The sequence below is a fragment of the Lynx canadensis genome, chromosome D2 (genome assembly GCF_007474595.2).
Source record: "Lynx canadensis isolate LIC74 chromosome D2, mLynCan4.pri.v2, whole genome shotgun sequence".
Taxonomy (NCBI): domain Eukaryota; kingdom Metazoa; phylum Chordata; class Mammalia; order Carnivora; family Felidae; genus Lynx; species Lynx canadensis.
Window position 1 is genome coordinate 78,366,020 of NC_044313.2, and position 14,935 is coordinate 78,380,954.

A 14,935-nucleotide genomic window follows, 5' to 3' on the forward strand; every position below is an offset into this window, starting at 1 on the left:
AATGGGAGAAGAGATTTGTAAATGACATATCAGATAAAGGGTTAGTATCCAAAATCTATAAAGAACTTATCAAACTCAACACCCAAAAAGCAAATAATCTATCTAGCAAAGAAATGGGCAGAAGACGTGAGTAGACACTTTTCCAAAGAAGACATCGAGATGGCTAACAGACACATGAAAAGACACTCAATACCACTCATCATCAGGGAAATACGAATCAAAACCACAATGAGATACCATCTCACACAGGTCAGAGTGGCTAAAATGAACAACTCAGGAAACAAGAGATGTTGGCAAGAATTCACAGAAAAGGGAACACTTTTGCACTGTTGGTGGGAATGCAAACTGGTGCAGCCACTCTGGAAAACGGTATGGAGGTTCCTCAAAAAACTAAAAATAGAACTACTCTTCAACCCAGAAAAAGCACTACTAGGTATTTATCCAAAGGTTACAAAAATGCTGATTCCAAGGGGCACATGCACCCCAATGTTTAGAGCAGCACTACTGACAACAGCCAAATTATGGAAAGAGCCCAATGTTAATCGACTGATGAATGGATAAAGAAGGTGTGGTGTGTATGTATGTATGTATATATATGTATGTATATGTATATATATATGTATGTATATGTATGTATATATGTATATATGTATGATGAAATATCACTTGGTGATCAAAAAGAATGAAATCTTGCTATTTGCAACAACATGGAGGGAACTAGGGGGCCATTACGCTAAGCAAAATGAGTCAGGCAGAGAGAGACAAATATCATATGATTTCATTCATGTGTGGAATTTAAGATACACAACAGATGAACATAGGGGAAGGGAGGAAAAAATCAGATAGAAACAGAGAGGGATGGAAGCCATCAGAGACTCTTCAATACAGAGAACAAACTGAGGGTTGCTGGAGGGGAGGTGGGTGGGTAGGGGGATGGGCTAAATGGGGGATGGACATTAAGGCGGACACTTGGGAGGAGCACTGGGTGTTATATGTAAGTGAGGAATCACTGAATTCTCCTAAAATCATTATTACACTATATGTTAACTAACTTGGATTTAAATTGAAATAATAAAGAAAGAAAAATAAACAAATAAAATCATTGATTAAAAAAAAAGAAATTTGTTAAGAGGAGACAATTAGACTTGCTTCCCTAGAAAGCTGGATCTTGGAAGTGTTGGACCTGTAGCATATATATTTGAGTACCATTGTCAGCCATGTTTTTTCATGTGGCCTGAAAATAAAAACAGAAGAAGCTTATCGAAAGAGAAGAATCTCAAGTGGTTAATGAGAGAAATAGAGAACTGAAGTAAGAGATGGAAAGTTCTGATGATGTCTTTTGTCCGCAGCTTTACCATCAAGAGTCAAGGGGCAAGGACCATGTGCAGGGTCTTGTGGAGTTTGCAGGTGAGTACAGAATTGTATGAAATCAGAGTACCAATGGCTGTGAACCTGGGACCTTACGGAGGGGTGTTCCTAGTGGTGCAAACACTTAGCAGCAGTGTCTGGAACCAGATCTGTCTTGTACCCTAAAGGAGAGCTTCAGGCCATCGTTGCCTGTCATGGAGGTTGGTAGCTGGATTCTGGAAGAATTGAGGGAGGTAGTAGCCCCAGTTTCAATTAGCCTCCTAAATATAGAAGGAATCTACTGTAAAATATAAAAACCTACTCTTATTTTGAAGTGATCAGGATTCTGGTGGTTACTATTGGTTTCAGCCTGACAGAAATAAACAAGCCACCTGGTTCACGAATGAAGGAAATGGACCAGATACCAAGAACGCCTCTTAATCCCTGATCACTTGGACAGGAGGTAAGAGAAAGATTTTGTGGTTTGACAACAGAGTGCCCAGCTCATCTCCCATCTCAGCTCTCACCAGTAATATAAGCCTCCATGGAGGCATCCTGAACTAGCCAGAAAGTTCTGCACAAGTACAAATTTCTCAGTACATAAGACACATTTATCCATGTGTTCTGATAAATGCTCAGGCCATAAGCAAACGCTGAACTGCATGCATTAGAAAAGCTCTCTTTTTGGGGGTAGAAAAGTGTCTTTGGAGTTCTTGTGGAGAAAAGCAATTAGTTTGTAATTTTCCAAATGCACTAAATAGATTGTAGACAAGCAGAAAGAATGTGTATCTTGTGATCACTGTGAATTTGGCCATGGTTCCAGTTCGAATGAGCGCCGACTCAGAGTGAATAGGTAATTCAGAATCTTGCCCATGAGTGACACTAGACAAAGCAGAGAGGAAATAGCCAATAAAGTACACACGCATGCGTACCTCTGTGTGCGTGTGTGTGTGTGTGTGTGTGTGTGTGTGTGTGTGTCTGTGTATGTGTGTGTTCAGTTAGGAAAGAAATCAAGAACTGGAGAAAACGAAACTTACAGAAAATGAAATTTCAGCACTAGACTATGAGTCCATTTCTGGGAGTCTACGACCAGCTCCCTGAGTGACTGACCAGCTGATATAAGCCACTTCACCTCGATGACCTCAGTTTCCTCAGGTGATAAACAAGTGACTTGGGATAGATTATTGGATCTCAACCCTTACTGTACCCTAGAAGCATCTAGGGAGGTTTTAAGAATAACGCTAACTAGGCCCGATCCTAGGCCAGTCAAATACATGTCTGGGAATGCCCCCCTCCCATCTCTGTATTAAAAAGAAATCCTCAGGTGATTTTTATGTATACCTGGGGAGGAACCAGGGCCTAGATGACCCCTGGAATCTACTGTAAAACTGAAATTCTTTGACTGAGTGGTCTGAGACACCAACCCTGGACCTACTCGCCGTTCTGTGTGGCTCACATTCAGTGTCTTCATTACTCGGAGCCTCATTTCCCCACCTGCATAATGGACAGTTAACTCCTCCACCTCTTACTGACCCCACAAGATGGCATGGAAAAAGAATGGCATTTTGAATGTTTGGACCCTTCTATAAAAGGATCTTCTTGGCTTTTGGGATTTTCCCCAAATACTTGCAATCATATCCGTGGGGAAGGACTCAGAGACACCAGGAATCCTTTGTTGTGAACGGTTTGAGGAATTTCACATCTCGGGCACTTCCTGCACCCTCTCGGGCCACCTTGACCCCCCATTTAGCCCATTGCAACATATTCGAGTACGAACTGAATTTTTATGATTTCCCTTTTTTACATTTCAAGCTTATTTTGAAATAGTTACAGACTCACAGGAGGTAGCAAGAGGGGTCTTGTATGCCTTTCACACCACTCCCCCCTGACCCCCACCCCTGAGTGGCTACTTCCTACATAGCTGTAATACGGTATCGAAACCAGGAAAGTGACACTGGCACTGTGTGTGTTTTAAAGACAAAATATATCACGAGTTCATCTTATTGATTCAAGCTTATAGGAGTTTTACTCAACCTAATTGTGTATCTCTTCTCCTGAATCGAGTATCTGATACCCATATTCATATGCTCTATTCATATGAGGCTGGGTAACAACGGCCTCAGAGTAACAAAATCCACAAAACAACCTTCAAAATGATTGCTGAGTAGAGTTTAAGATTTTTTTTTCTGTTCTTTTTGTCCATAAGATCTATTCTTCTAAAACTGCAGAGTCAAATTACAGTACGCTAAAAATCTCTGGGAGGTGGGGGGTGATGCTGACCTTCGGTGTGTGGGTTCCAGTGCCTTGGCGCCCTCAGGAAGTTCTTTGTTGTGGGGAGCACTGTAAGAAGAGGCTAGGGGAACTCATCCTCACTCTGAAACTGGGGCAGACACTGAGGTGGTCTGTGCACTCCCCACTGTCACATGGACTTTGCCCCTGGCAGGGATCCCGACTGCTGTGGCTGCACAGAGCTGCTGCAGAGGGTGATCAGTCCTGGCATGAGCCACGTGGGCTGTCCTGGGCGAGTCAGGTGAGCTGATGGAACAGAAAGTGGCCCACAGCCTTGCAGAGGGACTGGGAGTGATCGCCTGCACTGGGGAGGAGCTACATGAGAGGGAAGCTGGCGTCGCCGAGAAGGTCACTGTGGATAACGCGAAGGACCAGAGCAAGGTCGTCCTGGCTTCTGAGCCCATGTGGGCCGTCAGGACTGGCAAGACCGCACTGCCCCAACGGACCCAGGAAGTACACCAAGCTCTGGGGATGGCTTACGTCTAACGCTGATGCAGTGGCTCGGAGCATCCCGTTTATTTCTCAAGTCCTGTGGCTGGGGCAGCCGGCAAGGAGCCAGCAAGCCAGCCTGCTGTGGGGCCAAACTGGGGGACATCACCAGTGACACGCAGTGTACCCCATCCATGTCCCCTACTCTGCCTGCCCGGCCAGGGACAAGGTGGGGCAGAGGCCCAATCACTGCGCTCTCCACCGCCCCCCCCCCCCCCAACGCTGCGCACGCTTCCGGATGGGGGCAGCCCATGGCCTAATCCAAACCTTGCCCCTTCTTTACCATGTACACCTCACCCTGTAATGCTGGGGCCGGGCCTCTCCTTCTCTGCGTACTGGAATGGTTAGGACAGAACGTGTCACCAAGGTGGCTTCTCCCCGGCTGAGAGGTGGAGGGGGTGGAGTCACTCATGGGTCCCCTCAGTCCTTAGTGAGAGCAGGAGAGACAAGCCTGTTTCTCCTGTCTCGTGCCATGAGGCCACAGGCTGCAAGGAAGCCCCATCCTCCCCTCAGAGGGGCTGTTCCCGTGGTGTTCAAAGTCCCGTGGTGTTCAAAGTCCCACGTCAGGGGAACATAGATACCTGGTGCTTCAAACAAATCACTTAGAATATTTTCTCATCCTGTGTGGTTTTATCTTCTAGCCCGTATATATTTTGGCTCATTTGCTTCATTTTGGTTTACCTTTCAGATACGGCCTTTTGACCTTTTTATCCTGACAGTTTTGTCCTGAACATCAGAGAAAAGTTGAGAGGATTTTACAATGAACACTAATATACTCAACTGCCTAGATCCTACAGTAACATTTTACACATTTGCTTAACTGCAAATCTATTCATCCATCAAGTCTCCATCCATTTATTTACCTTAGTTTTTGTTGTGTAAGAAGGCAATTCGCTGAGGAAACGTGTCGGCATGCATACTGTGATGACTTCAGTCACATCTTGTTTACAAGAAAAAGACAGTATTCCTGCCCCAGTAGGTTTTTTTTTTGTTGCTTCAATATAATAAATCCATTCTTGGTTTAGGAGCGACAAAATTGGTTAGGGTAATAATTTTGGTGCTAATTATTGCTATTAATTGTTTTCCCCGGGTATCATCTGAGTGACCGCCACCCTCCTTCCCATAGGTCAGTTCCAGCCCTCAGGGAAAAACCAACCTTACAATTCCGTGGCCTGCAAAAGTGAAGCCCTACCCAATACTTGGAAAAATTCTTGGTAGTGTTTATATTCCCGAAGCTTCTGCCTCAGACCTTCTATTGCTTATAGAAGTCGCTTCTGTGTTTTTCTACTTCCATCCAAACATAGAATATATGTTTTTCTTAAGTTTACTTATTTATTTTGAGAGAGAGCATGAGCTTGAGCCGGGGAGGGAGAAAGAAAAGGAGGAAGAAAGAATCCCAAGCAGGCTCTGCGTTGTCAGCACGGAGACTGATGCGGGGCTTGAACTCACAAACCGATGGATCATGACCTGAATTGAAATCCAGAGTTGGATGCTTAACTGACTGAGCCACCCAGGTGCCCCAAGAATACACATCTTTTTTTTAAAAAAGAATTTTTTTTAACGTTTATTTTTGAGAAAGAGAGAGAGACAGTGCAAGCAGGGGAGGGGCAGAAAGGGAGACACAGAATCCGAAGCAGGTTCCCAGCTGTCAGCACAGAGCTGGATGCGGGGCCTGAACCCATGAGCCCAATATCATGACCTGAGCAGAAGTCGGATGCTTAACCGACTGAGCCATCCAGGTGCCCCTGGAATATATACCTTTTAAAAATCTCACTAATAAAACTCACTCAAAGACTTTGTTGGCTTACCAAGTTTCTAACTTTACTGAATGCTTTTGGAGAAAATATCTTAGGGAAAAAGAAGATTATATGATGTACCCCAAGGGCCAGCACCTAAAAACTGCATTAATGTATTTGTCACTTTTGGCTTGCACCTCCTAAACGGGCTTTTCCTTTATTTGTCTTTCCCCAGTACATTTTAATTTTTCTTAGGGGTGAGTACACGTCCAGCGACGTGTTTGGAATGCACAGATTCTTTGCGATTGCCAGCGGCTGGACAAACGTGTCCCGAAATGTTTGAGTTTCTTATGAGGTTATAGACTTGGCTTCCTGGCCAGCAGTTCTTGGCTGTGGGAAGGCCTTGGGAGATGGACACCGGGACTGGAACACTCTAGTGACCTCCTGAAGTCCCTTCTCTTTTCTCTTTCATCTTTGCTCATTTGCCTTGCTTTTAGATCTGGTAGGTCAGCACGCCCGGCCACATGAAAAGTAAATCTTTTTTTTTTTTTTTTAATTTTTTTTTTTAAACTTCTGACTGGGTTACAGTGTCAGGAATTTTCCAAATACAGAATGTGTATGTGCACAAGTCCGCAGGAATGGGCCTGTGTGAGCTCCAGAATCAGTGTGTGTGGAGAGAGATACACGTGGTGCATGTGTATATGAGCAGCCCATGCTCTTGGCTCAGGATGACTGTCTCCAGGAATTCATGCTTTGAGTGTGTGAGCCAACCAGCGGAAGTGTCTTCGGACCAAGGCACGGACGTCCTGTGTGTGTGCTCCTACAGAGACAGGGGTGTGTGCACAGAGCTACACTGGCGTGTGACCGGTGTGCTGGGCCCAGGAGGGGCTGAAATCTTCCCTGTTTAAGACTCCTCTGTTTCGGAGACCAGGCAGATGGAGGACGGAAGCCACCCATGCACCCTTTCCCCATGCAAAGCCATAGGGAAAAGAGCTTCTGTTGGCCTAGCAGGTGATAGGTGCCCCCAAAAGCATCAACTGACCTTGGCCAATGAGTACAGGGATGTGTTACACATGGACAGGAGGGGAAAGAAAATGGTGGGGGGGGGGCGGCACTCAGCAGGCAGCACAGCCTGTGTTGTATCAACTCTTGTATTTCAGCATGTCACATGTTCCTGAAAGCAGCGATCAGGAAGGTGTTGGCTATATTTAGTTATGACATTAAACAAGTAATGGTGACCTCTGTTTCAGACCATGGCATTGGAGTCAGCAGCCAGCCTGAGAGCCTTCTCATAACACACCAGGGCCTCACTCACTTCCCCTTTCAATTTGTGGATGAGCCCAAGGATGCTGAAACTTTCCACCACACGTACATTCTGATGAATACGTCTTTTAGCTAACTTCTCTAGGGCGCTGAGAATTTTTTCCCTGGTGCGGGAGATGCTTCTTATTTTGAGACCTTTTAAATAATGGGTGATTGCTTTATCCACAGATATCTTGTGAAGTTCTTGGAAATGGCCATAGCAGTAATGAATCTCTTGTTGCAGATGATCGTTGATGTTCTTCATGTGCAACACTTTCTGAAAGGCGTCCTCAGCCTTTGTGTGTTGGCCTATTTCTGCATACATGTAAGCCAGTTCAACATAAGCCAACTCAAATGTGGGCCTTAGCATCAGAGTCTTTTGAATTTCACGTATAGCCAAGCGAACCAATCTGTGGACATTGTCTCTATCCTGTCCTCTGGGCTGCCAGTTTGCCGCTCTCTTGATTTCGATCATGCGTGCCTTGTAACAAAGCCCCATCTGGTGATGCAGGAAAACGGAGGAGGGCGTGGCCTGCAGGGCCCTCTTTAAGAGCTGAAGAGCTTTATCCAGAGCGCCTTTCCTGCGGTAAAACTTGGCCGCGTATCGAAAGACGTAGGTCTGCGAGGACATGTTGGTCAGTGCCTCTTCGACGTACTTTTCTCCTTGGGCTTCTTGGCCCACGTCCTGAAGCTTCAGGGCGAGCAGAGCCTTGATATACGCGTCTTCTGGGTTTAGCCTGATGGCCTCTTTTAGAGGCTGCAGACAAAATGCGTCGCTGACCTGGGTCGCTTTGTTGAAGCCGTCCAGGCGATAGATGGTGATTGCATACCCAGTGCTGAATTCGGGGTTCTCAGGCTCCGCTGCCAGAGCCTTTTCGAAGCAGGCCTTGGCCCGCTCGTAGTTCTTTCCTCCACACTTCAGCAAGGCCCACCCTTCCTCACAGTCCATCTGAGGACAGTCCAGCCTGTAGCAGGAGGGGGCTGCAAACCTCTCACAAGTGTTCGCCACCCTGTCCAGGTAAGTCTGGGCCTCCGCCAGCCTGCCCATGTGGTGATACAGCCAGGCGTAGTTGCCCCAGGTGACCAGGCTTCTCACAGCCGATCGGTCGCCGTGTTCCTGCTGGATCAGGTCTTCGGCTTCCTTCAGGCTCCCCAGGGCCTCCCGAGTCTGGCCTTTCAGGTGTCGGACGTAGGCCAGCAGGTTGTGTATGCCCGCGTTGTATTTGGTGTCTAGGAACTCAATCTCATCCAAGATCCTGTTCTCTAAATCGGGCATCTCAGTGTCTTCAACTAGCAGCTCCCAGGTGAAGTGGCATCTCAGCTGAAGCAGGCTATCTTCAATGGGATTCCCGTTTGATTCGTCACTGTAAAAAGTAGACAACAATTATTTGTATTTTTAGGAGAATTCAGTCTAATAGGAATGGAGCCAGCACTTGAATGGTCAAATGATACCTTCCAGTGTCCTTGCCTCCCCCTATCTGTTGCCTCCCTGGGTTCTGTGGTCGGTCATTAGGACAGAGAGCAGGTTGGCCTAAAAACCCTGAGGAAACGCTCATCGCTTTATGGCGCCAACAGGTAGGTTACATGTAGTCTAAAAGGCAACCTGAAAGGGATTAATTCTGCTAATGTCAAAACAATTTTAGCCCCACCCTCAGCACTGCAAAACCCTTCTCTCCTCAACGTTGCAGCGCACCATTAGTGCTGTCAGAGGAAGTGTGGGGAGAACTTCACCTGGTGTTGGGTCAGTGTAGGACCCATCTGGACAGCATTCATCTTTTTTTGTCTGTGTTCAGACATGTTTTATGGAGTGGCCTTGTTTTTGTTTTGGTCTCTCATGGTGTCAGGGTGGCCTTGTCTGATGTTGATGTAATGTGCATGTGGGACAGGGGAACAGGGTCCTGGCTGTGGGGCGCTGTCCAGCAGCACCGGGGCCTTGCTGATAGTGTCGGGCTGTGTGGGTCTCTTTCTTTCTGTTCAGAGAGCTTCTATATTATTGCTTCAGCCCAGAGCTGTCGGCATGTCCAAGGCGGCCTTCGTTGCCATGAGCTCCTTCCTTACCCATTTCTAAAGTCTGCAAGCCATGAATGACCATTAGTTACATGTCAGGCACTCTGTTGGGACATGGATATGACAGATTTCCTCTTCTCGGGTGACTTGCCATCTAGGTGGGAGACAGATCCATGAGCATTTAATTTTAAGAAAAGCAGTAGATGTTGGATGCTTTATAATCACAGAGGAAGGATTCTTTCTCTCTTCTTGAAAACACCTTCTTGGGTTAACTCTTAATCTTTCAGCTGAAGTATTTTGAAGAATCATAGTCCTGCTGGCTCCCCACTTAGAGAATACTCCTAAGAAGATATGCAGTGGCCAGGCCAGGCCCTGGCGGTTTTGAGGCTACTTATGCAAAGGTGCAGTGATGCTAGCTGCACATGCTAAGGCTTCCAGAAGGATCGCCAAACCAGCACTTGTATCTCAAGTCACAGTAAACGTGCAGAAGCAGATAAGAGGAATATGTAACTGTGAAAGTGCCAGCTGACCACCAGATTGGGACTCTGGAAATGGGACATTTTACATGACAGGGGCCTTGCTGTGTGGATTCTGCCCTTACCGTCCGGTCAGGCATGAGTTTGTTTCAGGTGGCCTGGCACTTATACCCCCTGAACGTCATCAGTTGTTCCATGGTCTGTAGGTGAGATCTAGCCCCTCACTTTCCTAGGACAGGCAAGATACCACCTGGGGATCGGACTCAAAGAAGCAGAGGTGCAGAGCTGGATTATACCCACTTCCTCTCAGTGAGTTGGCTTATTTGGTACTCCTGTTGGTGCCAAAAATTAGAAGTAATCAAGATGTTCTTCGGCAGGTGAGGGGATAAACAAACTGTGGTACAGCCACAGAATGGAATGCTATTCATCAGTGAAAACAAATGAGCTCTTAAGCTAAAGGAGACAGGAAGGAACATTAAATGCACATTGCTATGTGAAAGACGCATCCTAAAAAGGCTAAACCCTGTACATCCAACTTCATGACATTGTGGAAAGAACCAAACAATAGGAATAGTAAAAAGATCAGTGTTTGCCAAGGCTTTAGGGGAAGTGGTATTGTTGGAGCACAGGGCGTTTTTAGGGCGATGTAATTCTTCTGATGATAGAGCAATGGTAGATGGGTGATGTTGTGCTCAATACAAAGAGTGAGCCCTAATGTAAACTGTGGGCTTCAGTTAGGAATAAAGTATCAATATTGGTTCACCAGTTGGAGCTAATATACACACAAATGCAAAGTGTTGATAATAGGGGAAACTGTAGGAGGGGTGAGGGTGTGGAGGAGGGAGGTATATTAGAACTCTGTACTTCCTGCACATTTTTCTATATGCCCAAAAGGGCTCTAAGACATTGAGTTTATTAAGTGAAAAAAAAGAAAAAAAAGAAGACTTGCAATAAGGAAGGGAGACAGTTCTGATCTTAAGATCTGCTAATGTCTGAAAGGTTTAGTCAGAAGAGGGCTTTTCCCTTACATAGAGGTGCAAACAAGGCTAGAAACTGGGTGTTCTAGAAACTTCTAGAAACTGGGTGTCAGGGAAGAAGGGAGAGGGTGGAGAGATCAGGAAATCTCTTTCCTTGTTGTTAGCCAAGCTTTGAGAGGGATTGTCTGGCCTTCCAATACTTGTTTAGCCTTGGGGGCGAGTCAAATTTAAGGGTCTCGTGGGGAAAGAGAGAGAGATTTGGCCAAGTTAAGTTTATAGGCATTTTGACTTACAGCAGTGGGCAGAACATCTAAGCAGAAAATCAACAAGGAAGCAATGGCTTTGAATGACACACTGGACCGGATGGACTTAACAGATATATTCAGAACATTTCATCCTAAAGCAGCAGAATACACATTCTTCTCATGTGTATATGGAACATTTTCTAGGATAGATCACATACTGGGATACAAATCAGCCCTCAAAAGGTACAAACAGACTGAGATCATACCGTGCGTATTTTCAGACCACAATAAAGGGTTTCATAGCAAAACTCTAAATGAACCGTAATAAAAAAATTTGGAAAGACAACAAATACTTGGAGATTAAAGAACATCCTACTAAAGAATTAATGGCTTAACCAAGAAGTTAAAGAGAAAATTAAAAAGTACATGGAAGCCAATGAAAATGATAATGCCACAGCCCCAGACCTCTGGGACACAGCGAAGGCGGTCATAAGAGGGAAGTATATAGCAATGCAGACCTTCCTAAAGAAAGAAGAAAGGTCTCAGATACACAATCTAACCTTACGCCTTAAAGAGCTGGAAAAAGAACAGCAAGTAAAACCCAAAACCAGCAGAAGAAGGGAAATAATAAAGATTAGAGCCGAAATCAAAGCTATCAAAACCAAACCAAAACAAAACAAAACAAAAATGAAAGTACCCCAGTAGAACAGATCAATGAAACCAGGAGCTGGTTCTTTGGAAGAATTAACAAAATTGATAAACGTCTAGTCAGTCTGATTAAATGTACAGGCACTTTGTTCTGATTGATCACGGGAACAAATAATTCAGATGATCATTTAGGAGAAGCAGAATGAGAATCTGGAGAGTCTGTGGCCTCAACAGAGGGAGACAGGGGTCCCATCCCGAGTTTTATCTAAGTAATACGGAAAAGGGTGTTTCTCTGCAGTTTCACAGAAGACCACAAGAGAAGTTGAACTGGACAGGTTTATTCCTCACAGGTCCTGACGCCACATGATAGGGATGTCAAGGCAGTCTGCAGGCAGAGAGGAAGCGTTTATCATGGGCTGTGAGTGAAATGCTTTGGGGTTCTGGGCGTAGGTTCGGAATGGTCCCTTCAAACTCAAAAGAGTGGGGTTTCGGTCAGCTCCACAGGGGCTTCTCTAAGGGGAGGAGGGCAGAAGGGGAAGGCCCTGGGAGGCCAGGAAGGTTGTTGCTCAGACAGGCTGCTGGGAGATATCATATCAGGAACCTACATTTGCTTGTAATTCTGCAGGCTGCTATCTAGAGCGTGTACTTGCACACGAAGACTAATGTTAGTTCAACGCCCCACTCAGGCTCCTAGGCCAAACAAAATGGATACCGAGACAGCAATAACATGGAGTAGCTTAGCTAAACTCCCCACATTCTCAGACACCAAAGTTGGGGGTGGGCAGATTTTTTGACCGTGGCTTTCATCTAGAAGCACAGGGCTCAGGTAAAGTTCAGCATTGTCAACATCATTCCAGGCTGTCCTGTGCTTGGTGCAGCCCCTACAGCATCCCACTTCAGTGACCTCTGTCCCCTCTGGGCTCCACATGTTCATGGAGACAGAAGTCTTAGAGGCCATGAAGTCTTAGAAAACTTCATTGATGGGACGCCTGGGTGGCTCAGTCGGTAAAGTGTCCGACTTCCTCTCAGGTCATGATCTCAATGGTCCATGAGTTCAAGCCCCACATCAGGTTCTGTGCTGATGGCTCAGAACCTGGAGCCTGCTTTGGATTCTGTGTCTCCCTCTCTCTGCCCCTTCCCCACTCATGCTCTGTGTCTCTGTCTCTCTCAAAAAAGAATAAATAAGCATTAAAAACATTTAATAAAAGGAAAAATTCATTGACATGATGTCAGCAAATTCATTATGTCAGGTTTGAATATGAGCTGAAGGGAATTAGGTCTGCCAATGACTTATCAACCCTGCATGATGGTTTATAAGCCTCAGTCATCTGGCACCTCTGGAAGCCATGTTTTCCTTGTGAACTCCTGTGTGTGTGTATGTAATTAAACCTATTTTTTCTCTTACTAACCTGGCTCTTGTCTAACTGACTCATGAGCCCAGCCATTGAATATAGGAGGGTAGAGGGAGAAAGATTTTTCCTCCCCTGCACTATAGAAGCTCTAGTTCTATCCACCCCTTTGAGTTATGCATCCCTGAGTTCCCCCATGTGTGTGGATATACCAGTTAATAAGCAGCTATTTTTCTCTTGCTAATCTGTCGTCAGTCTAATTTGCAGGGCCCCTGCTGGAGAACCTGGGACTACTGTAGGGGGAAAAGATTTGTTTTCTCCCCTTACACTATAATATAACTTACCTGTAATTATGGCTGCATGCTGAGTCTGGGAGTCCTTTTAACACACGGGCAAACCTGAGGGTGGCCATGGGTCCCCTCACTGCATGCTTGAAGGACCCTGACTCACTGAAACATGGTGAAAGCATTGTTTGGGAATGAAGGGTAAAGGGATAGATACCTGGGGTGCCTGGTGCCTGTGGAGTCATTGGTGGCACTCATAAACTGTACAGAAAAGGGTTAACATATCAGGCCTTAGACTATGATCCTTAGAAAGACCTGCTGGCAAGGTTTGTCCTTGGCTGACATCTGGGAACTTGGATTTTTGGAATGCTCCCACCATTCTCTAACTGATCAGGCTGGTTTGCTGTGCCTAAACAGTTTGTGCAAACAATCTGGTTAATACCGACACCTGCTTTCCTTCTGGGAGTCTGGAATTTTGATATGTGCTAAGCAGGGGGTACCTGTGTGGCTGGTCCCCGATACAACCCTTGGGCGCTGAGGCTCCAACTAGCCTCAGATGTGTCACATTTGATGCTGGAGGAATTAAGCACATCCTGTTTGATTCTACTGGGACAGAACTCTGGGAGATTTGTGCCTGGTTTCTTTGACCTTCACCCCATGCACTCTTTCCCTGTGCTGATTTTGCTTTTGTTGTATCCTTTTGTTGTAATAAGTCTAATCCATGGATAGGACTGTATGTTGCGTCCTGTGAGTCCTTCTAGTGAATCACCGGACCCAGGTGGTATCTTGGGGACTCTGATGCCAACTTCCTAGAATTCTCATTGGAGAACACAATACAGCAGGCAGTTAGGGAACAGTCACTCCATCTAGTGGAGCAAGGGGGAGGAAGGACAGGCCAAGACTTGCTGAGTGTGGCTCTCTCACCACCCTTCCCAATTTCCTATGAGAATGAATACAAAATGGACTGCAGAGGAAAATCTTAAAAGTCCAAGGAAAGTATTCCCCATGCATTTAAGAGATCCTTGCTGTCCAGGCCCAACTTTTACAAAATGGAGCTCACTGTGTCAGCTGCCGGTGGTTCTGGAGAGGCTGGTGCAGCCCTGCGTGGACATAATTCTAAATTCCTTTGCAGGTAGCTTGAGGAGCATTACCACTGTCAAGGTCCTGTGAATTTGCCGTATCAGGATGAATTAAAAAAATCTGACACTGGATTACAAAACACAGTGGGAAAGAGGAGTAAAATGGAAAGCCAGGAGATTCCGGAATCACACACAGGAGTGTGGGGGAGGGGGGTTTGGATTAAGTGGAGGAACTGATAGGAAGAGACACAAGTCAGGGGTCTACCCTCACGGTAGAGCCTGAAACCTCTTGGTTGTGCCAATAGACTGAGGACACAGCATGTGAGAAAGTACAGAAATGCATGTGAGCAGAGTGTCTTGGTGTCATACAGCTATGGACTTGAGTCCCAGCAATACCTCTTTCTAGCTGTGTGGCCTTGGACAAGTCACCAAACCTTTCTGAGCCTCATACATTCCACACTGGTTTTAGATGCTAGCAATGGGCTTAGCACAGATCCTAGAATATAGTTCAGAGGCCAGTACAGAAACCTGCCATGATTTTATTGTTACTGTTTTGTAGTTTGGGACACTTATTCTTTTATTTTCCCAGCACCTTCCCCTAGGATTCAGAGAAGTTGTTTTAGAAGAGGTGAGCTCACACAGTGAGCCACTGAGCTGGTGGTAATGGCAATGTCATAGCCGTCAATGGAGACAATGTGTTCAAAATT

General features: G+C 45.8%; 1 protein-coding gene and 1 long non-coding RNA gene across 3 annotated transcripts in view; one reads left to right on the forward strand and one right to left on the reverse strand.

The window, feature by feature from the left end:
• Positions 1 to 14,935, forward strand: part of LOC116738370 — a 17,978-nt gene continuing 3,043 nt past the window's right edge. Inside the window, exons 1-3 of the long non-coding RNA XR_004344227.1 lie at positions 1 to 40; positions 1,350 to 1,407; positions 1,717 to 1,810. This is a non-coding gene — a long non-coding RNA (uncharacterized LOC116738370). The remainder of the gene's footprint in view (positions 41 to 1,349; positions 1,408 to 1,716; positions 1,811 to 14,935) is intronic.
• The window catches only part of LOC115527784 (interferon-induced protein with tetratricopeptide repeats 1B), a 22,492-nt gene continuing 13,974 nt past the window's right edge, over positions 6,418 to 14,935 (reverse strand). Inside the window, exons 1-2 of one of the 2 annotated variants that reach the window (XM_030335601.1) lie at positions 8,895 to 8,910; positions 6,418 to 8,527 (exon numbers count right to left, since the gene is read on the reverse strand). In XM_030335601.1, coding sequence (XP_030191461.1) covers positions 7,108 to 8,439 — 1,332 coding nt within the window. In that variant the 5' untranslated portion in view covers positions 8,440 to 8,527; positions 8,895 to 8,910 and the 3' untranslated portion in view covers positions 6,418 to 7,107. Of the gene's footprint in view, positions 8,528 to 8,894; positions 8,911 to 14,935 lie in introns of those variants that run through there. The other variant, XM_030335600.1, reaches the window with a different exon arrangement.